This window comes from Argopecten irradians, chromosome 10 (assembly GCF_041381155.1).
Source record: "Argopecten irradians isolate NY chromosome 10, Ai_NY, whole genome shotgun sequence".
Taxonomy (NCBI): Eukaryota; Metazoa; Mollusca; class Bivalvia; order Pectinida; family Pectinidae; genus Argopecten; species Argopecten irradians.
In genome coordinates, this window is record NC_091143.1 from 33184333 (window position 1) to 33208634 (window position 24302).

At 35.2% G+C, this 24302-nt stretch overlaps 2 protein-coding genes across 4 annotated transcripts; both read left to right on the forward strand.

Moving 5' to 3' along the window:
* The first annotated feature begins 273 nt into the window (after window positions 1–273).
* LOC138332804 (uncharacterized) lies at window positions 274–3502 on the forward strand. Its single transcript, XM_069280762.1, has 3 exons — window positions 274–442; window positions 699–840; window positions 2826–3502. Exons 1-3 carry the CDS (start codon window positions 294–296, stop codon window positions 3027–3029), a joined length of 495 nt encoding a protein of 164 aa, XP_069136863.1. The 5' UTR covers window positions 274–293; the 3' UTR covers window positions 3030–3502.
* A 6950-nt stretch (window positions 3503–10452) lies between these two features.
* Window positions 10453–23455, forward strand: LOC138333694 (organic cation transporter protein-like). 3 transcript variants are annotated; one of them, XM_069282241.1, is made up of 11 exons: window positions 10453–10663; window positions 11182–11387; window positions 12153–12383; window positions 13341–13543; window positions 15099–15398; window positions 17561–17695; window positions 18667–18757; window positions 20180–20292; window positions 21996–22068; window positions 22928–23060; window positions 23102–23455. In XM_069282241.1, exons 1-11 carry the CDS (start codon window positions 10528–10530, stop codon window positions 23161–23163), a joined length of 1683 nt encoding a protein of 560 aa, XP_069138342.1. In that variant the 5' UTR covers window positions 10453–10527; the 3' UTR covers window positions 23164–23455. The 3 variants fall into 3 exon arrangements, with proteins under 3 accessions (XP_069138342.1, XP_069138341.1, XP_069138343.1); XM_069282240.1 differs by having other exon boundaries at window positions 10454–10663; window positions 22928–23454; XM_069282242.1 differs by having other exon boundaries at window positions 10498–10647; window positions 22928–23454.
* The last annotated feature ends 847 nt before the right edge of the window (window positions 23456–24302 follow it).

Consider the following 24302-nt stretch of genomic DNA (forward strand, 5'->3'; position numbering starts at 1 on the left):
CTATCTAACATTTCTTTCCTTATTGTTAAAATAAGATTTGTTTTCTTAAGTCAAATTAATTATTAATGAATATGATCATTGTATATCAACATGAAAAAAAGATCTAGAAAAAAAAGAAGAAAGAATAAAATAAAAGTGAATAAAAATGATAGTTGGTAATGTTAGAAAAACATACTTTTACATATTTTTCAAAAAAGCAACAGTTATATAAATTTTAATAAAGCTGACAAATAATCGAAAGCCTTGACCTTGTAATGGTAGCGATAACGATAGTGGTTTAGTCGGGGGAAGCCATGTTTGCCCACCAGGTTTTGGTTTTAGTACTGATCGGTTACTTCTGGCTGTGTGTGACAGCCATCTGGCCGAGGGAACTACAGGAGAAGCTGGTCAATGTGCAGACAGTCACATTCCTAGTCACTGTTAATGATACCTGGGATCCCAGGTAGTCAAACTTATCATTTTCATAGTCTTGAAGCGAAATAAGTATTTAACAAAAGCCTTTATTCAATTCTACAAAGACTTTTACAAACCTAGGAGTAATGTCGAGGTTAAATTCGATTATTTACAGATTAGAAATTGATCAACAGCAGTATGTTTCTAAATAATTTACAAAAGCGGAAAACAGGCAAATATCATGATGACTTCACAAGGAATTCGACTTAAATAATGAAAGTATGATACATTTTTTTACTTGTGAGTGGGTGTATATCAACTGTCAAAACTCCTCCACTAAAGCCGAATGTCCGGTACAACCACTCCCAGCAAATCCAGGTTGGATCATGTGACCACGGTCCAATTGATTTCCGGGTTTCTGCCCTCAACGACAGCATTAATGCGGCGGTACGTATGTGATGGTTGTGTAAATGTAGGAAATACATCAATACAAAATAATTTTTTTATTACATTATAATGCAGTGAATATAAGGTTTCACGGTGAACATAAAAGCGATAAACTCAATTTTGATATTTTCATTCGCTTTTTACCGATCGGAATGCAGCATTGACAGTGAAAATATCCTTTTGATTATTACCTCATTGGTTTGTGCTCGTATATCTTCTTTACCTTTTTGTGCATGTCTCTTGTTTAACTTTCTCTCTTTTTATAAGACTTAAAGTTCTCTAAGTTTTACCAAACAGGACTCACAGTTTGTACTTTTGTACAACGTTGCTTGTGCCTCCTATAGGCTAAAATGATGGCATGACTATTTGATGACAGGAGTATGTTCCAAACCCGATGAACTTATTTTCCCTATATTTTGCCAAAATTTATGTACACAATAGATACCGATTCAATAGTAAAACTTAAGTCAGGTTATCTTATATTAGTTCTGTTCAACTGAACCAAAGAAATACTTTTGTCTAATTTCCGGTTACAGCTTTCTAAAATTTTTTCCGACTACTATTCGTCTATGGAACCAACCTGACTTACAGATCTGACAAAATATTTCGTGTTCAGTGTTCAAAGAATCAATAAACACTATGAGACCTTCAATTCAAAATTACTATCTTATTGGAAATGGAATTGCTAACATATTACAAGCCAGACTTAGGAGCAATTGTAGTACTTTAATCAACGACCTATTTTATCAAATTTAGTAGATAATCGTCACTGTCAATGCGGATACCAAATTGAAAATGCAAGTCACATCTTTTTCCACAGTGATGTTTATGTTCAACAACGAATAGAATTATATCGCGTATTAAACAATTTCATTTCTCTCGATTTGCGGTTATTAATGCATAGAAGTAATGGATTTTTAGATGAGTAAAATACACTTATATACCAGAGCACCCAGAAATACATTGTTGATACAAATAGAGTTTGGAAATTATAATCCAAATGTTTTTCTTCCCTTTATTTGTACACAAGATATATATTGTGAAAACTTAATCTATGATGCTGACTGCAAAAGAGAAACGTATATTGTAAAAGCCTGGATAGATTGGAGAGCGAAAACATGGCACGGGATGTGATTTAAAACAGCTTAAAGCATCGACACGTGAAATGCTGAAACTTCTGCTGTCAGCATAGGAAAATATGTCATTCTAGTAAACCTTAAAAAAATAATAACGAAACCTCTTTCCCCTTCTCTATCTCTCCCCTCCTTTCCCATTCTCTATCTCTCCCCTCCCTCCACCTACAGTGATTCCCTGTGTATTGCCCGCACAGGTAATGTACATATAATTTGTATTATGTACTAATAATGGCACGTGAGTCTAAATGTTATAATCCTTTCATTTTGGAGAGGGAAACATAGGTTTATTTAAAGACATCTAGAGTCATTAGCATATTATATGGTTAATGATAGGTGTCAAATGCAAGAAAAATGGCTGATATAAAAATACTTTAATATGGTAGGAGCGTACCTCAGCTATTCACCTCCTATTTTTGTGTCTTTAATATAGCTTACAACGTATAGCACGTATATATTTCTATTTTCGTAATGATTTCCATAGATAGCCCGCATCGGCAGATAACCCGCATTAGACATATTTTTATTTTTAAAATAGTATAGCCCTCGGTCAATACGTATCTTACTTTGCCTGTTTTCTACCAACTCTTTCCTTCTCCGTCAAATTCTACCTCTCCTAATTACACATACGTAAATATATTGTCATCTTGTTGTGTATGTATTGATTAAATTGTATTGGGAGAGGGCCTAAAACAAGTTGTCCAACTTGTGCCCAATCCCACTGTATATATCTGATACAGATAAAATATATTTAAAACAAATCCATATGGTTCGTGATGTATTTGTAAAGTGTTAAATCAGAATGATATGAACGCAAAAAAGAGTGATGTAGTACACATACCTGTTTTACAGACAATCCATGTTGTATTCCACTCGTCTGTAGTAGAGGACGCTGACCCCCCTTCGTGTGCTATTGGCTGGAATGGTACCTACCTTGTACCACGTGACCCACGCCAACCCGACCAGTCCTTACTTCCAGGCTGTACGACGGGTGATTCGAGAGAGGGCTACCACATGACCTATTATTGGTTCTATGTTCTCGACTGGTCGTTTTAGAATGAAGGATATATTATTTTGATTTATATTTAAATAATTAATTTTCTCTTTGTTTCTGGCTTTCTAATTGGCCTATTCAATTTTTTTATTCCACGATGAAATAAAAATCCGAGAATGGCGCGGAAACCGACGTTGCGTATTGATTTGGAAAATATAATCCCTTGGAAATAATTAATGTAATCGTACGTGTAAACGTATTTAATTTTATAAAAGTAGCCTGGAAAATTAATTATAAGCATTGAAGTCACTATTTTTTAATTTCATCGGGTTATAAAGTTTGTTTGCAAACTTTTATTAGAATCCGCTACGCGGATTCACACAGTTTGCAAACAAAATTTCTTTTATACCCTGATGAAATTAAAAAATAGAAACTTCAATGCTTAATTATCTTGAGTGGTGATAAGTGTATAACGAATTGGTCTGTGTTCGTGTTTTGATTTTTTTCTTTGATTGAAGTTGATTTTGTTATCATGTTTTTATGTTGGTTCTTTTTTGTTTTCGATTCTTTTCTTAACTGAACAATGTCTTTCTCCCGTTATTTTGATACCGCATTTGTCATATTGGATCATAAAATGGTATGCCAATTTTTTAAATCTGGTTAAAATTCTCCATTTCCACTATCTTGATGACGTCATAACTGGAAGTTAATTCCATACAACATTACTATGTATTATGTAAAAACGGTTTCAAGATTTTGGTGGACGAATAATTTATCCAATGATTCTTAACTAATAAGGAACTAGTTGTACAAAAAATACAAATGTTTTCTGTTATGATGTCATTCAGATGATCGCCGTATTGAATTTGAGCCAAAAACGAACATTTTTGGTGGGTCAAAAAAGAACATTTTTGGTGGGTCAAATGTTACAAATGACGTATCAAATTGACAAATGAAAGTAAAGTATTGAAATACGGTATGATTAAAGACACAATTCACTTAGGCTAATAATTCTTTTACATAAGCAAGAAGCAAAATATGGCATAAATCCATTGTTCTACATTTCTTATGAAACATATAACATAAAATATTGACAAATTCCACGTCATTGTTTAGTATTTTAATTAATATCGTTGAAATATCAAATCGTTGATCAATACGATTAAGCAGGTACAACATGGACGCTGTACCTAAACCCGAGCCAAAGACACGCGTGTTAAACAAATAAACTTCATAACCACTGAAAAGGTGATAAAATGATTTTTAGGCAAGACAATTCACCTAATAAAGTAAACACACTCCTCTCAGAGCGATTTGAGCAGTTCTAGACAAAAGTTGCATTACTCTACGAGCAAGGGACAGGGTTCGGCATACAAGAAGTTCGACCACAATGTGTAATGGCGGACAGCGGGCGAGTTTGAACATCTACACACATGTCACAACTATGTGCTTTTTAGGCATATTACAGTAAAACCGACTGATCTAATTTCCATTAGAACTGGATTTTTCCCGATATATATACAAATTTTAATGTTCTCTTAGACTGAATTGTCCCTTTAACTGACAATAAAATTTGGTAAAATTGTTCAGATAGAAATTCATAATGTCATGAAGAATATGAAGATATGATAATCGGAACATCAACCTAGGTTATGCAATGTTCCTTGTTGATTTCGGATTCTCTCATACTTCACAGTGATATCCCGTGGTTGCTAGGGATAAGATTAAGATCTTTCCCTATCTTCATGGCAAGACGGATTAATCTCTACCCGATGAGGCTTGCCGAGTGTTAGACTGTCGTGAAACTCCTCCGAGGGTAGATATTTCCCCGTCCTGGTCTCTTGGTAAAGAATTATCCGTGTTCTGCCTCTATTAGTTCCTCAAAATGTAAAAAAAAATAACAACAACAAAAAAAACCCAAGAAACTACAAGATGGCGATTTCACTAAAAAATAGGATAAATTTATTTCCTTATTGTATCAAATTTTCATTCTACATAGCAAAAATTTTGTTAAACTCCTTGTACTTTGACAAACAAGAATGTATATCTTTTTGAAATATTGAAAGTCAAAGAAATATTAACATATATTTATCAAAACCACTTATATAATCTGTTTACCAGGTAAACATCTCTGAAATATGTGAAGGCATTAGGACTTCCGATTACCAGGGTTATGATGCCAAAGTTCAGTAAACGTGTGAAGCACGAGTTGGAGGTCAAAGGTGATATGGAATGTCCAATTGATCTGCACAAGTTAATGTTTACTTGCATATGACGTTTCACAACTTCCGGTTTATCACGCGAATATGTTCAACGATATGGTGCATGGTACATAACATTTTTTCACAATTAAGGTAAATATTAGTATGAGTAAAGGATATCGCATAGCAATAAAATGTATTTATTTTCATCAGAGTAACAACATTTAAAGATGTTTCTCCTGTAAAACCTGTAAACATTACATCTGACCCCATTGACCATCTTTTTCTCGTATCGGTATCTAGATTACGTGACATTCGTAAGTAATGGAATGTCCATGGCGATGGTCAAGTTCATCCGCATGAGAATTGCTCGAGAAAACTAATGACTGTCAGGCGCGTAGCTGAAGGATGTTGGGTGTGTAAGCGCTTTTTGGAGGAGGGCGCCGCAGGTACGAGAAGGTTTGAAGGGGGTCCGTGATAGTCTCCTCTGTTAAAAATTTGAAATATCTAGATTTCAAATGGTGCCATTTGGTGGCATTTGGCAGTTTTTGCGTTATCTACCATTATGCAACATAGGTAACACCAAATGGGTCATGCTGATACATCTGTAGGGTACATCAAATATATTTTAGTCTCGTTAGTTAAGGAAATGAATTCATTTTAAAATATAGACTCGTTATTTCCAGGTAGGTATGTTATATGTTTGATGATAAGTGTTCAATGAATATGCACTTATTCTGACTTGGAAGATATGAAATATATCCCAACTGTTAGCAAGGAAGATCTGTTCGTAATTTAGAAATAGCAAAATTTAGATCATCCCCAATGTAAGGTGGCATCATTATTTCTTACCTTCATATTGTTAATGCTATGATTTTATCTTTCTTTTCCACCAGAAACAAACATATTCAATTTATATATGTATTAAAATACATATCTACGTATAGACTGAATCTTCTGTCTCTTAAAAATGAGCCTTTTAAAATGAGCGTATCAATAAACGACGACAAAAAGAAAAGGAGCTCATTTTACGAGACAGGTGATTCGGCCTAATCCACATACAGAGTGAGCACCACAATGTCAAAACTCAAACACTTATGTTCTCAATAAAATGATTTCTAATCCACGACTTCAAAACCTGAAATGCCTAGAATAAAATTAAAGTTCCTCTTAGGCAATAAACAACATTATAATTTTGATTTAATACTTCCTAAAACGAACTGGCAGTCCATCATGAGAGACCTTATATCACCATAGTAGCTTTTTTATCTACACTATTTATTTGCTCTTGATAAGGAGGCGAGCTTCGCTAGTCGGGAATATTATCAGGAAAAATTAAATACATGTATACAGTTTTTTTATATATTAATTTCCAATTCTTAAACAATGTATATAAAGATAACACAATGAGTGGTTGTTGAATATTGAATTTGTTCCACACGAGTAAGTTATTTTTTAAAGACACGAGCCTTAATTAGCGAGTGTCTTTTGTTACTTTTAAGAAATAACTTAGGAGTTTGGAACAAATTCAATATTCAACACCCACGAGTAGTGTGACCTGTTTCTACCACAATCTTATTTGTTTTAGCCGATAGAAATACGGCGGATATACGGTGGGGATACGGTAACGTGTATTTACCGAAATATGCAAATAAGGTGTAGTAATATTTTCATCAACAAAAAGACACTGATAAGTATTAAAAATTCATCGTTTGATAAAGAATCCATCGATATCAAATTCTTCTAATCGGAATATCTTAAGGGTTAAATTACACTCATTTAACGTCTTATTGAGTTCAAATCTTCATAGTTACTTCCATAAATTAAAACTCAATGTCGGACTACACGTATAAATGTAAAAGCATTCGCACGACACGGCATCGTCTATTTCCCGCCAAATAATCATCAAGCCATTACCATCAACATCAAGTTCGTTTCATACACGTTAAATCTACGAAACTCCTCAGTATAATCTTGTCCGTCAAGATGTATTATCAATATAATGTCAATTTAACATGTATGAAAACGTCACGTATTTTGAGACAACGACCACAACGCATACGTTTTCCAACATCAGAACAGCAGCGATCACAACATAGTATGACGTCATTCGATTATTGATGACGTTGACAAATGATGATGTGACACCAAGAAAAAAGTTCACAGGTCAAAGTTCACCGTGTCAGCCAATCAGAATGCGTAGAGTTTATACCACGTGTGGTATAAACAAATTGTTAATCAACAACTGTGCCGTTTATTTTATGCTGTGAGAGTTGAATAGCACCGCTTATTGTGGTAGAAAGACTGTTACTCTCACTGGTATGCTCATTCTTAAACGAGTTTCACAAAAACATACACATAAAACTCCAAAGTTACTGACCAGTACATTCCAAACGTCCCTCGAATATTTGAATTTCACATACTTAGATAAGTGATGTGCATTCACTGGCTTTAAATGTGCTTACATTGCAGCTACGCGCCTGACTGTAGAGTAATCATGCAATATTTGATACTTTTTTTGGTTGATTTTATTTTTTTGGTTGATTTTCCTTTAATACGTCAACATTTTCCGGTTTCGTGATTGTAAAAACACTTACATACGCTGGAACCCATATTTAAATGTGCGTAGAAAACCGATATTGTGATACAGTAAAATCATTTATAAACATTTGTCAATAATATGTTTAAATTGGACGTGTGCTCCTTTGCGATGCAAACCATTTATTTGAAATAGGGTTTCCATCTAAACAATACCCCCCATTTATATTTATAAGACACACCATGACGTCATCTACGTCTGCGTCGCTATCGCGCAACAACATTTGTGCGTCCTTTAATAACTTTAAACTTGCTGTAGCTGAGTGGTCGAGGTGAGAGAGATATGACTGAGCCAAGACAAGATCGAAAATACCCATCTATTGTATGCCTATCTAACATATTAGGTGTACGTAAACACAATTTAGTTGATAAAAAGTGTCTAGCATGGCGACATCTGCCCTAACCTTAGATATTACTGTTGACTCGTAAATTATTATTTTGTTTGTAATTTTTGGCAACGTATGCATAATATTGCACATTTCAGTTAAGTAAGCCCACAGGGTTCAGTACATATTTCTGTCACCAAATAACCATGCCGTTATGTTTACTATAGTGTTTATAGCATTATAAAGTATGAAAGTATACACACCCAATCTTTTTTCGATATTGGCGGCTATAGATTATAACATGTAAACATAGTATGTATGGGGCGTCCCAATTGATACCAGTGTACATAGTCAATGTTATTGTGTCATCTGAACATAGTGGATATACTGTTTTAAGAAAAAAAAACCAGTGTTTAATTTAAAGATGCTCCACTGCTGACAAAGTTTTTTTTTCAAAAAAAATACATGTAGGAGCAAACGAATACGTTTTTTTTCAGTTACAAAATTACTTACTTTACACCATTACAATCTACAGTCGCCATTTTCATTTCAAGGTCAGAAATGACCTAATGTAATGTCTTTGTAAAGTCGAATCTGGTCAAACCATCGCTCCTAGTACATGCTATAAACACTAGTTAACAAAATTGGATGGTTATTTGGTGACAGAAATATTACCGAACTCTGTGGAATTACTAAACTGAAACAAACAATTTTTACCTTGCGAAAAGCCAACAACACAACAATCTTCGAGTGACCAGTAAAACCGAAGTAAAGGCCTGCTGCATACACACATTTTTTATCAACTTATTAATTTTCATGTAAAATACACACTTTTTATTTATTTAGTTATGTTCAAGTAACATACAATTATTATCATGATTATGTTCAAGTAACATACAAACTTTTTATCAAAATAGTTATGTTCAAGTAACATACAAACTTTTTATCAACATAGTTATGTTCAAGTATTATATAAACTTTTTACCAAAATAGTTATTTTTAAGTAACATACAAACTTTTTATCAAAATAGTTATGTTCAAGTAACATACAAACTTTTTATCAAAATAGTTATGTTCAAGTAACATACAAACTTTTTATCAACATACTTATGTTCAAGTATCATATAAACTTTTTATCAACATACTTATGTTCAAGTAACATACAAACTTTTTATCAAAATAGTTATGTTCAAGTAACATACAAACTTTTTATCAAAATAGTTATGTTCAAGTAACATACAAACTTTTTATCAAAATAGTTATGTTCAAGTATCATATAAACTTTTTATCAACATACTTATGTTCAAGTAACATACAAACTTTTTATCAAAATAGTTATGTTCAAGTAACATACAAACTTTTTATCAAAATAGTTATGTTCAAGTAACATACAAACTTTTTATCAACATAGTTATGTTCAAGTATTATATAAACTTTTTATCAAAATAGTTATTTTTAAGTAACATACAAACTTTTTATCAAAATAGTTATGTTCAAGTAACATACAAACTTTTTATCAAAATAGTTATGTTCAAGTAACATACAAACTTTTTATCAACATACTTATGTTCAAGTATCATATAAACTTTTTATCAACATACTTATGTTCAAGTAACATACAAACTTTTTATCAAAATAGTTATGTTCAAGTAACATACAAACTTTTTATCAAAATAGTTATGTTCAAGTAACATACAAACTTTTTATCAACATACTTATGTTCAAGTAACATACAAACTTTTTATCAACATTATTATGTTCAAGTAACATACAAACTTTTTTATCAACATAGTTATGTTCAAGTAAATACACAATTTTTATCAACATTATTATGTTCAAGTAACATACAAACTTTTTATCAACATAATTATGTTCAAGTAACATACAAACTTTTATTCAACATAGTTATGTTCAAGTAAATACACAATTTTATCAACATTATTAAGTTCAAGTAACATAAACAATTTTTATCAGCATAATTATGTTCAAGTAAGATACAGACTTTTTTATCAACATAGTTATGTTCAAGTAACATAACAAACTTTTTATCAACATATTTATGTTCAAGTAAAATACACAATTTCTATCATCTTAGTTCTGTTCAAGTAACGTACACTTATTGATTATAATAACTATGTTCAAGTATACCTAAGAAGTAATTGTTAAAAATCATCACTACCTTAAACAGCGTCTTAAAACGCCCTATCACTGGTTTAAGGAGAATTTAAACGTTTGATATAATACATTATTGTCATTATCAATTCAAAATCACAACCACTTAGTACTGAACATCGCGGTACGTTTATATAAATACAATTTTGTATTCATACAGTCGAATATATAAATACGAGTTGATCACCAGCTGGTTTTTTTCCGGAGACACTTTTCAAAGACAGAATAACGCTGTCGTCGCCGGTAATAACATCACATATGCGATGCCGGAGTATAACTACCTAGATGAGGTTTGGAGGAGACTTGGGACATGGGGAAGATACCAAAGTTTTCAGATATTCTTACAACTTACGTCCGTTTTGTCTGAATCTATTCATTTAATGGTAATTGTCTTTATAGGTTAGTATTCAGCATACTCTTAAACTTCAGAAAAACATCCAAGGCGAGTATTAACGACTTAAGCTACGACTTTACGAAGACGGCGACGATGATAATGACGACGACGATGATGTTGATGATTACAAGGATGATGATGACGACGATAATGACGACGACGACGATGATGATATGATATGATGATGATGATATTGATGATGATGACGACGACGACGATAATGACGACGACGACGATGATGATGATGATGACGACGACGACGATAATGACGATGATATGATGATGATGATGATGATGGTGATATGATGATGATGATATGATGATGATGATATGATGATGATGATGATGATGATGATGATGATGATGATGATGATGATGATGATGATGATGATGATGATGATGATGATGATGATGACGACGACAATGGATATGATGATGATGATGACGTGTTTGTATCCTGAAAATTATTCCCATTGTTTTATCTTAAATGCCATTTTATAGACATTATATATATTACTACTAGGCTATCGTCCTCCCTACCAGTGCGCTGAGGTGGAGAATATAACAAGCCGTTATGAGGTCCTATCTAATTCAAGTGTAACCACAAGATACGGCGCATGTCATATAGATGTTTTACTGAACGGTACCAATCACACCATCATGGAATTATCACCTTGTCCGACAGGCTATACGTATGGTCTACAGAAAGACAGAACCTTTGTGACTGAGGTAAGAACTTGCACTCACAGGTAGCTTGTTACAATCAAATCTTAGCGTAAAGATGTTGATATTTTACGTGTAATCGTAGTAATTTATGTGCTTACACGTAAAGTTATAATATCAATGATATGCAGTAAATAAAAAAAATGTGATTATCAATGACATGTTTTGGAGAAAATAGGCAATAACAGGGTATTTCAAACCGTTTGTTTTTCAAATGTGATTTAGTTTCATGAATTTCACGTTCATAGAAAATCGGAAAAAAATAAATCTATATGAATCTGAACGGAAGTGCAAACAATGTAGTCAGAATGGTCGAAATTAGATCGTAACAATTTCGTGATATATGACGAGGTGTTCCTCAAATAAGTCTTTTTACATAGCTAGAAGAAATTTCCATCATGCTTCTCCAAATAAAAGTGTAGCGTAATGATTAATTCTAGAATTGGTTCATAGTCACATAACGGTAATATGCTATATCTACGGAATTGTTGTGACATGTTTCATATTGTGTGTTGTCTGTTATTATCTACTGAGTTGTTGTGACATGTTTTAAATTGTGTGTTGTCTGTTTTTATCTACTGAATTATTGGGACATGTTTTATATTGTGTGTTGTCTTATTATCTACTGAATTGTTGTGATCTGTTTTATATTGTGTGTTGTCTGTTATTATCTACTGAGTTGTTGTTATCTGTTTTAGATTGTGTGTTTTCTGTTATTATCTGTCGAATTGTTGTGACATTTTGTATATTATGTATTTTACACGATAACAGTGGGATCTCGTGTGTGAAGGAGCAGAGAGAGCCGAGGTATCCCAAATGTTGATGATGATCGGACAAATGGTCGGGGCCGCTTTTCTTCCCCAGCTGTCTGACAAGTACGGACGGAAGATTGTTTTGGTGACGTCACAGATAGTCCTGTTTTCTTCAGGGATAGGCGCCGCTCTTTTGCCCACTTTTACTTGCTATGCCATTATGCGTTTTATATGTGGCGTAACACACCAGGTATGTCTTTAATAAACAGTTGACAACACGGACAATAGCTTAAAACACGTGGAGTACAATACAACCTGTAAAATATTGAAATTTATTTAAATTATAACGTTGTAGCTACCTACGCTTTTAACATAACTTTTATTTATTTATTTATTTATTTTATATCATTTTGATTTATGACGTCATAATGACATTTGCGCTAAAATAAAAGTTAATGCTGTTGGTGGCGAATGTTATCGTTTATGATACTTTTGTTGATTGCGATGTTTGTAATGTTGGTGGCGATGTTCGCAATGTTGGTGGCGATGTTCGTAATGTTGGTTGCGATGTTTGTGTTGTTGGTGGCGATGTTCGTGTTGGTGGTGGCGATGGTCGTAATGTTGGTGGCGATGTTCGTAATGTTGGTTGCGATGTTCGTAATGTTGGTTGCGATGTTCGTAATGTTGGTTGCGATGTTTGTGTTATTGATGGCGATGTTCGTGTTGGTGGTGGCGATGGTCGTAATGTTGGTGGCGATGGTCGTAATGTTGGTTGCGATGTTCGTAATGTTGGTGGCGATGTTTGTGTTGTTGATGGCGATGTTCGTGTTGGTGGTGGCGATGTTCGTAATGTTGGTGGCGATGTTCGTAATGTTGGTTGCGATGTTAGTGTTGTTGGTGGCGATGTTAGTGTTGTCGGTGGCGATGTTAGTGTTGGTGGTGGCGATGTTTGTGTTGTTTGTGGCGATGTTCGTGTTGTTGGTGGCGATGCTGCGATGTTGGTGTCGATGTTTGCTGTTGGTGGCGATGTTCGTGTTGTTGGTTGCGATGTTTGTGTTTTTATGTTCTTGTTGCAGCTGTTGCTTTAGACGATGCTACTATAGTCTATTTTGTTCCCACAGCTGTCAGTTTGCCATCAATGTTGTCGATGAAGAAAATATTGCTTTTGTGGGTTTTTGACAAGGATGCTTTACACATGGCGTTGTAGGGCATGGCGATGGCCAGGGCGGTGATGTCTGTGGAGATACTACCGGAAGAGAGTCGATACATGGCGGAAGTCCTCGGATGTACCGTATGGGCACTGGGATTATGTTTGATCGCGCCAGTGGCCTACGTCATGCAAGACTTGTCATGGCGATACCTGTACCTTGTCCTCTCCCTGATCAGTATCCACAGCCTACTCGGATTTTGGTCAGTATGCAAGATAGGGATTGGTTTCCTTTTCTTAACCCGTGGACCTTTTGAGTGACACTGTAACATATTTTATTAAAGGATTTATACTGAATAGCTTTAAAGTTATATGTGCCGTATTTTTCATACCCACGAATCAAGATGAGCTTTTAATATGTTATTCAGCACCGAAAATTACCAACTTTTTGAAAATTACAGTGCTTTAAATGCATAGGTTTTAATTTTACATGTACAAATAAGAGCTGAAAATGATTTTTGGCAGTACAGCCGAAAATCATTTATTTACATCAATAGTGAAGTGAAATGAGTACATACGGTGAAACCATGAAGCCAAATTGTGGTCTACAATTTCATTACACATTTTTACAATGTTTTTAGTAATTATAAAGTGACTTCTGCAGGTATGTTTTCATTTAAACATATTTAAGGCATAAAAGCAACAATTTTTCATTACAGAATTTCTATGTTATAACTAACGTTTATAAATCATCTGAAGCCATTTGAATGGTTTTTACAGCTTTATTCATCAAACCTTATGGTTTTTAATAAATGATGAAAAAAATAGCATGTCAAAATTATCGCCCAGTTACGGCACATATAACTTTAATATTAGACATTTGAAGCCGTATCAGTTTGGGTATGCACAGGGTGTTTCAAAAAACTGTTATAATTTCTTCATGCAAAATCTTAATGACACGGATTAAAACATTATATAAAGTAAGTGATCACACCGTTTGTTGGAATACAATAATTTAGAGTTAGGATTTAACAATAAAACATCATGACATCATTGATAATATCACTAAAACAATGATACACTGGTTTTTACCAAGGTACATTTGATCATAAAGTCTTGCATTTGTGTGGTAACATTCATTGTTTTATATTTACACTTGCTAAGCTTTTTCACTATACGCAAATTCTAGCCGAGTTTGTTTACCATAACTGCATGGTAACATTGAAGTTTGAGCTTGCAAATAAAAATGTTCTATGCAACGAATGCCACTTTATTAAAGAAACACATGGCTTTGTTGACATTTCGACGCACATTACATGTAAATGTACATGTGTAGTTTTTCATAGAATTTTGTAAACAATATATTTTATTAATATATAATACAAACATTTTATTTTAATTAACAATTGTATTTTTTTTAAAAACGAGAAAAAATATTCCGACGTGCAGTGCATTCAGTTTTGTTCAAAATGATGGATGGCAAATGTAAACATCACATCTGTGTCTGTCTTTGTCCTACGATCGAGTCTTTGGAGTGAACGGGCGTGAGGCACTCTGGCAGAGTTCAGATATAAACATATTATCTTGTCCATATTCTTTGAGACTTTAGTAATTTGTATTTTAAAACATGCACTGCTAGTAATCCATGTCGCTGCATAATAACGGTCAGATAGTTCACACATGTGAGTACAAATACTTTATGTAATTACGCTATATATCAACTTTTACTAAAAATAAACACATATTTAAATATCTGATCTGATATAATAAAATAATGTTGTTATTATTATAAATAAGAATATGCTATTTTTACCTTAGGACTTTTGACGAATCTGTTCGTTGGCTGCTGGCAAATGGTAAAATAACCGAAGCAAAGAGAATTCTAAGAAAAGCTGCAAAAATGAACAAGGTGAACGAGGAGGAAATCTTAGAGGTTGTAGATCATGCTGGAGCTATCGCGTTAAAATCAAAGTTATTACAGGGCGATAATCAAACACAGAGCATCAATGGGAAGGAATTGACGGGGCATTCCACTGACGTTCTGCCTAAGTACACGGTATGGACACTATTTACAAGACGGAGAATAGCCATCATTACTCTAATCATGACGTACACCTGGTAAGTCATACAAAAATCACCTCATGTGGATTTCCGTAAATTCTACGTATTTAAAATAATTGCTCAACAGATTATTTACAGTTTAAACCTAACACTATTGATTGCTTTGATTGATGGAAGAGCGGGTCGTATTGTGTGTGTATGACAGAAGAGCAGGTCTTACTGTGTGTGTCTGATGGAAGAGCGGTCCATACTGTGTGTGTCTGATGTAAGAGCGGGCCTTATTGTGTGTGTCTGATTGAAGGGCGGGTCTTACTGTGTGTGTCTGATGGAAGAGCGGGCCTTATTGTGTGTGTATGATGGAAGAGCGGGTCTTACTGTGTGTGTCTAATGAAAGAGCGGGCCTTATTGTGTGTGTCTGATGGAAGAGCGGGTCTTACTGTGTGTGTATGATGAAAGAGTGGGTCTTACTGTGTGTGTCTGATGGAAGAGCGGGTCTTACTGTGTGTCTGATGGAAGAGCGGGCCTTACTGTGTGTGTATGATGGAAGAGCGGGTCTTACTGTGTGTGTATGATGGAAGAGCGGGTCTTACTGTGTGTGTCTGATGGAAGAGCGGGTCTTACTCTGTGTCTGATGGAAGAGCGGGTCTTACTGTGTGTCTGATGGAAGAGCGGTCCTTACTGTGTGTGTCAGATGGAAGAGCGGGTCTTACTGTGTGTTTATGATGGAAGAGCGGGCCTTATTGTGTGTGTATGATGTAAGAGCGGACCTTACTGTGTGTGTCTGATGGAAGAGCGGGCCTTACTGTGTGTGTCTCATGGAAGAGCGGGCCTTATTGTGTGTGTATGATGGAAGAGCGGGCCTTATTGTGTGTGTATGATGGAAGAGCGGTCCTTACTGTGTGTGTCTAATGAAAGAGCGGACCTTACTGTGTGTGTCTGATGGAAGAGCGGGCCTTATTGTGTGTGTATGATGGAAGAGCGGGCCTTACTGTGTGTGTATGATGGAAGAGCGGTCCTTACAGTGTGTGTCTAATGAAAGAGCGGACCTTAATGTGTGTGTATGATGGAAGAGCGGGCCTTATTGTGTGTGTATGATGGAAGAGCGGTCCTTACTGTGTGTGTCTAATGAAAGAGCGGACCTTACTGTGTGTGTCTGATGGAAGAGCGGGCCTTATTGTGTGTGTATGATGGAAGAGCGGGCCTTACTGTGTGTGTATGATGGAAGAGCGGTCCTTACAGTGTGTGTCTAATGAAAGAGCGGACCTTAATGTGTGTGTATGATGGAAGAGCGGGCCTTATTGTGTGTGTATGATGGAAGAGCGGTCCTTACTGTGTGTGTCTAATGAAAGAGCGGACCTTAATGTGTGTGTATGATGGAAGAGCGGACCTTACTGTGTGTGTCTGATGGAAGAGCGGTCCTTACTGTGTGTGTCTGATGGAAGTGCGGGCCTTACTGTGTGTGTCTAATGGAAGTGCGGGCCTTACTGTGTGTGTATGATGGAAGAGCGGGTCTTACTGTGTGTGTCTAATGAAAGAGCGGACCTTACTGTGTGTGTCTGATGGAAGAGCGGACCTTACTGTGTGTGTCTGATGGAAGTGCGGGCCTTACTGTGTGTCTGATTGAAGGACGGGTCTTATTGTGTGTGTCTGATTGAAGTGCGGGTCTTACTGTGTGTGTCTGATGGAAGTGCGGGCCTTATTGTGTGTGTCTGATTGAAGGGCGGGTCTTACTGTGTGTGTCTGATAGAAGTGCGGGTCATATTGTGTGTGTCTGATGAAAGAGCGGGTCTTACTGTGTGTGTCTGATGGAAGTGCGGGTCTTATTGTGTGTCTGATTGAAGGGCGGGTCTTACTGTGTGTATATGATGGAAGAGTGAACCTTTTTGATAATAAATGATCGGACATGTGCTTTTTTTCTCCGTCATTTTTCTAAAGGCTAATTAAACTACTGTAAATCGTTTTATTGTCGCGGGATACAAACTCAAAGTAACGCGAATTCAAACGTTACGCCAATAATTGTACTAACAAATGTAAATATACTGATAGGCCCTTGGTCGCGAATATGTTGTAATTCATGATGACGCGAAATACAGTATACGGGAAAATAAAGTGATTTTAGAGTAAAAGTGTCGTTATCCTATCTTGTAGATTGCTATGTTTCATTTATCGTGAATCTCTTTATACTCTATCCACATTATTATGTTTCTATTGTGACTCAGGCTTGTCAATAGCCTTACGTATTATGGCTTGTCTCTGTCGTCTGCTTCTCTACCTCTGGATCGTTTCTTGAGTTTCTTTCTTCTTTCCCTTGCGGAATTGCCAGTAGCACTCATCGAATACTTTACATTCAATAGGTAAGTGGCAAACATTTTACGAAACAATGTTCGTAAACAAATACTTATTTTTTACACATGTCTAAAAGACCTGTTACAGCTATAATTGGATTTTGTCCACGGACCGATTGGACAAAACCCAAGTGCATTTTGTAGTACAATAACAGAGAACTAGAAAGATACATTTAATAATTTCAAAAGGCCCCAAAGGCATGTACTTGGGATGCTTTAATGTTGCCCTCTCGAGCTGTACACCAGGGTCCCTTTTTTGGTTCAAAACTATATCAAAATAATTGTCAATTAGAGGGCAACATTAAATCATCCCTAGTACAGACTCCTGGGGCCTTTGGAATTTTTAAATGAAACTGGTCCCAGGTAGAATAAAATAATGACCTCTGATCACGTATACATTTAATTTGTGCTAATCATGGTACGCGTAATGTATTTTATATCCAGAATTCAATTAAATTTACCAAGAAATGTTGTTGTCTTCTTTTGAAATGATCCCATTTGATATTATTAAGTAACTTTTTTTTTAACTTAAGTATATTTTAAAGCAAATGGAAGTAATTTGGATCTTAGCATACCAGAAAATCTCTTTATGTTGGGGGGGGGGGGGGGGTGCCCGTATCAGGCAGGAAATATAACCTATGACATTGCATCCACATCGTTTGTTCTGTTGCCTCCAGTTTTACTATGAAATTGTCCAGGGTGTAGAGATCGTAAGTGATCACAACCCTTGGAGTATCGAGAATGCAGTAACGCAAACGTTCAAATAAGATAATTGTACACCAATTAATCTGTTGGGGAGTATATAATATATACACATGGGAGTTATTTTATTGATAGCATAGCATAATATAAATAATAAAAAATAATAATAATTAATGATGGTATCAGTCGATTCATTAACTGTTTTATTGGGATCTATAAGTACTGGTGAATAATGGAACAGCACATATTGTATTACTCTATGTATTTCACATTGGTAGATGGGGCCGGAAGTGGCTTTGTATCATATTCCACGCAGTAGCTGCTTTATCTCTCATAGCCGGAACAGTCGCTAATTATCTATCTGATAAGGTTTTTGTGTTAATGTAAAACATTATTTTGTCATTATTATACAAAAACCCTTTAAATGTATTGGGCTATAGTGCTACAATCATTCTAAGATGGAATTGATTAATACAAAAGGTCCAAGAACCTTAAACGAAGGATATCTCTTCTGTGTTTATTGTGAATGTTTCGAAGAAACCACTTCAATGTGAACTCCACGAAAAGTCAAGGGTGACAGCGGTCAAACAAACAAAGTTATGATCATCATCCCTCGCCTTATCGGTAATTCGGCCCTGTAGATAGGGCGTTAGTATTAAACCTGCTACCCCGATTGGATGATTGTAAAAGACGACTAAATTTAGGATCTTACCTTTTCTCTTCTTCCTAACTGACTTTATTCTTCCTAACGTCTCTCTTGACACCGCCTCACTTTTGGCCTTTTGTGGAGCGCTTGTCCCTGTGAGGTAGGCTCTGGGTTTTGTCCCCTGGCCGAGACATGTACCAAACTCTATAAAAGTGGTAGTTTCTGTTCCTGCTTAGCACTCAGCATAGTCCGCTAAACCTGCCTATATTATTAGGCTTTTTAATTTTTTTTTTTTTTTTGCCTAATATATAGTCTATATATTAGGCAAAAAAAAAAAATTAAAAAAGCCTAATAATATAGGCAGGTTTAGCGGACTACACTCAGCATACAGGGGGTAGGACGACTGGTTCGCCCGTTGTCACTATAATGTGACCGGGTGGGGTGTGTTGCTTGGTGTCTTCGGCAGCATGCTTCAGTGATATAGCACTATAAAAAGGTCAACAGTTCCATTATACAAGAAGACACAACACGAACATACCGCAGTCTCCCAAAACACGCACCTCGCACTTTACACACGCTACACACTGCATACATGAGAGACCGTCCTTACATGACCCTGGCTGTTACTAGTATATACAAATGTAATCAAACAAACAAACAAAGTATTCAGGTTTTTATAGGAATAAACAATTACCCATACAAACACATAGCCTTTCTTACAATAAGAAAATAATATGAAGCCATCAATAAGATTGATATTTTGTCTCTCCATTTTACTAGAATTGAAAAAAAACATCTAGCTCAAGGACGATTCTTTAATTCTAGAAGTCATTTGGAGTACGTGTAAAAGAACCGCTGATAAATTTACATACACATGTTTATTTTTCTTTCATGTTAATTGAATAAAACCCGTTTCTAATAATTTCATTGATACATTACATCAATATTTCTTACAATGAGGTACGTCATGTCATAATCCAGTTGCTATTTCATATGAAGAGAAATTGAAAAAAAAAGTTTGATAAATAACAAATGAACATAATTTTCTCAATTTATTCCCTGTCGTACCTATCAAACTGCAACAAGTGCCATTTTTATAACTGAGTCTTGTTCACAATTTCTTATTTTATCTTTTGATAGAGAAGCCAGGTGCAGAGGTGGCTTTGATGATCTTCTTCTTTATCGGAAAGCTGAGTATCGCTGGATCCTTTAGCACGATATTCTTATTTACACCGGAGTTATACCCTACAAACCTCAGGTAAAAAGAAAGAAATAACATTTTCTTCTTAATCCGCTATTATCCTGATTCATTTGAAATACGTCGGTTTTGAGATACAAAAACGACGTTGGTAAGTAGCCGTCGATAAGCCCCGCCTTCCGGTGATTATGATGTCATGATGTTTTGGCGTCAGAGCCTCCAGGGGGTAGGATTAATCAAACTCAGTATTTATTATCTTAAAATCACTGAATCTTATCAGCCCGATCTGCTTCAGATTTCTATGATGTTGATGAACCAGCGCTCGTTTTCTCTTTCGTGGAATCTGGTTCTACCATTACTGTATTTTTGTTTATCACATAATCCACCTGATATGCAGTGATTTCGCCAGTGTAATATTTTTGCGTATGGCACTAGTGTAATATGACCTTGAGCGATTTTCATTGCCTAGAAATTCATTGTGACGTTAGACAGAAACAATTAAATGACGTCAGGAAAAATGACGTGACATCAGGATTAAGAGGAAGGCGGGACAAAATGGCGACCTCTGCTGGATTTTCGGAATACATTTTGACGTGAAATTGTTTGTTATGTAGGTATCGGTAATGTGATAAAAAGTATCTTAAATTTGTGTTCATTTCATATGAGATTTTATCAAAGTCGTCTCGAAGTTTTAATTTTTGCTCGCCAAGGCTCGCTAAAATAAAAACTTCTTAGACTCGTTTCATAAAATCTCATATGAAATGAACACTCATGTAAGATCTTATATATATGATATTTCATATTTATCTGTATTTTACATTAATTTGTCAATCGCGTTACATGTAACCGGTGTTACGGCGTTTTAAGGAATTGCTATTAGAATGAAAATTACTTAATATACGCGGTGGCGCATTTTTTCGGTTTTATATGTAGGTTACTGGTGTTTTCGTGGAGATTTCGTTTCGCGGTTTTCTGGAGTTCTACTTTACCTTAGTCTGTCTCGTTTTGAATAAAAACATAAACCAAAATGGTTTTAGATTTGTGTGATGATTGATTATACATAATTTGGTCTGTTGTGTCTGATATTCTTTTCAAGTGACAATTCAGTCTAAGAGAACATTAAAATTTGTACATATATCGAAAAAACCCAGTTCTAATGGATATTAGATCTGTCGGTTTTACGGTGATATAACAGAAAAGCCCATAGTGGTGAAATGCGTGTAAAATGTTCAAACTCGCTCGCTGTCCGCCATTACACATAGTGGTCGAACATCATGTATGCCGAACCCTGTCCCTTGCTCGTAGAGAAGTGCAACTTTTGTCTAGAACTGCTTAAATCGCTCTGACAGTAGTATGTTTACTTTAATAGGTGAATTTTCTTGTCTAAAATCATTTTGTCACCTTCTCAGTGGTTATGTAGTTAATTTGTTTAACGTGCGTGACTTTGGCTCGGGTATGGGTACAGCGTACATGTTGTACATGTAGAGAGATCTACCTGCTTAATCGTATTGATCAACAATTTGTAATTACAACGGTATCAATTAAAATACTAAACAATGACATTGAATTTGTCAATATTTTATGTTAAATGTTTCATAAGAAATGTAGAATAATACATTTATGCCATTTTTGCTTCTTGATTATATAAAAGATATAGCCTTAGTGAATTGTCTCTTTAACACAACAGACGATCAGACCAATTTGGTTAGTTTTACCGTGTTTAGGATTTTAGCTCTAAAGGGCACATATTTGTATCCATTCAGAAATGTTGGCATTGGTTTTTCGTCTGCTGCTGGACGAATCGGTGGAATGTTGGCTCCGTTTGCTGGTCCATTGGTAAGAACAGCCAATACATGTTTGTAATTAATTGATAAGATTTAACAAATAAGTGGAAACAACAAAATTGACTGAAAAAGAAAAAAAACATAAATTAAAATGATGTTATAATTACTCGCTAAATAAAGTGATGGTGTTTTCAGGTTGGTGCATCACCGTCATCTGCTATTCCTAGAAAGCATAATTTGAAAATTCATTCTTTTCTGTGGATCATCCATTATCAAAATTATTCGAGATCTCAGTTACGGCTTCTAAATGGCTGACATTGGAGAAATTGTTCCTTCCTTCCCCAATAACTTATAGGATGTCCCATAACTATGCATGCATGTTTTACAATGGAAAACCCATCTCACAGACTCAATAGTGGTTTATTATTGTTTATATTTACACTGTCTCTTCATGCCTATTAGTTTTAATAATACAATTTCTTTTAAATAACATTTGAAACAGGAAGTATACAACAACAGAATATTTTATGATGGAGAAATATTAATTATGATGTGGTGGTAAGCTTCTGTGACTAAAAACGACTTATCACCACGGTCTAGATATAGAGCTAACTTATTAAGGATAAGTCCCCAAACGCATCACTGTTACCAAGATTTGAGACAAACATGATAAATAACAGCCATGCGTTGGAAGTTTAATGCCTCCCGTTTACAAAAATACTGTGTACCATTTCCATTTAAGACTTTCATATCTTTTATGACATACATTGTATGACACAAATCAGAAAAGATGATATTTCTATATGATTATAACATATATTTACTTTTGATATTTTATATCCTTAATATCCGCGCGTTTCCTGTCCTACACAACCATAGCTATATCATATCGGGGCAATGTTTATTTCCAGGCTGAAAAAGTAAGCTGGGCTCCCGGGGCCATATTCGGTGTCATGTGTGTATCGGTGGCCTTATTATTGCCCCTCTTACCGGAACCGACTGGACATGAACTGCCCACCACTGTCGAGGAGCTGGAGCAATGGTATAAACAACACAGCGGAATTAAACGACGTAAACCATTGAACATAAACAACACAGCGGAATTAAACGACGTAAAACATTGAACATAAACAACACAGCGGAATAAAACTACAAAAAAAACGAGACAAAAAAAAACAACAACAAAAAACAACTGAGCAACACACTGGAATTATATTTTATAAAAATGACGGGAAACAGCGGAATTAAACGACGGAAAACAACCAACGTAAACAACGCGTTGGAATTAAACGACGGGAAATATTCATAATTAAAATTATGTAAATTTCCTTGTTTTCGTTTTTTCTGTTTACTAATCTAGTATTGTTTTGGTAATCTGTGTACATGAGACAAAGCCTACCAATACAGAGGCATTAGCTCGACTATGTATATCGCTAGGTCTTGTCTCTTTATCAAACTAGATTACATGACTAAGTATATCGCTAGGTCTTGTCTCTTTATCAAACTAGATTACACGACTATGTATATCGCTAGATCTTGTCTCTTTATCAAACTAGATTACATGACTATGTATATCGCTAAATCTGGTCTCTTTATCAAACTAGATTACACGACTATGTATATCGCTAGATCTTGTCTCTTTATCAAACTAGATTACATGACTATGTATATCGCTAAATCTGGTCTCTTTATCAAACTAGATTACACGACTAAGTATATCGCTAGGTCTTGTCTCTTTATCAAACTAGATTACACGACTATGTATATCGCTAGATCTTGTCTCTTTATCAAACTAGATTACACGACTATGTATATATCTAGGTCTTGTCTCTTTATCAAACTAGATTACACGACTATGTATATCGCTAGGTCTTGTCTCTTTATCAAACTAGATTACACGACTATGTATATCGCTAGGTCTTGTCTCTTTATCAAACTAGATTAGTCGACTATGAATATCGCTAGGTCTTGTCTCTTTATCAAACTAGATTACACGACTATGTATATCGCTAGATCTTGTCTCTATTTCAAACTAGATTACAAGACTGTGTATATCGCTAGGTCTTGTATCTTTATCAAACTAGATTACACGACTATATGTATATCGCTAGGTCTTGTCTCTTTATCAAACTAGATTACACGACTATATGTATATCGCTAGGTCTTGTCTCTTTATCAAACTAGATTACACGACTATGTATATCGCTAGGTCTTCTAGGTCTTGTCTCTTTATCAAACTAGATTACACGACTATGTATATCGCTAGGTCTTGTCTCTTTATCAAAC

Excerpts from the sequence above, each read along its gene's own strand:
- LOC138332804 (XM_069280762.1), top strand. The coding sequence starts at position 294 with ATGTTTGCCCACCAGGTTTTGGTTTTAGTACTGATCGGTTACTTCTGG. Across the intron at positions 443-698 it reads AATGATACCTGGGATCCCAG|TGGGTGTATATCAACTGTCA; the intron begins GTAGTCAAACTT and ends TTTACTTGTGAG. Across the intron at positions 841-2,825 it reads ACGACAGCATTAATGCGGCG|ACAATCCATGTTGTATTCCA; the intron begins GTACGTATGTGA and ends CCTGTTTTACAG.
- LOC138333694 (XM_069282240.1), top strand. The coding sequence starts at position 10,528 with ATGCCGGAGTATAACTACCTAGATGAGGTTTGGAGGAGACTTGGGACA. Across the intron at positions 13,544-15,098 it reads CACAGCCTACTCGGATTTTG|GACTTTTGACGAATCTGTTC; the intron begins GTCAGTATGCAA and ends TTTTTACCTTAG. Across the intron at positions 15,399-17,560 it reads CTAATCATGACGTACACCTG|GCTTGTCAATAGCCTTACGT; the intron begins GTAAGTCATACA and ends ATTGTGACTCAG.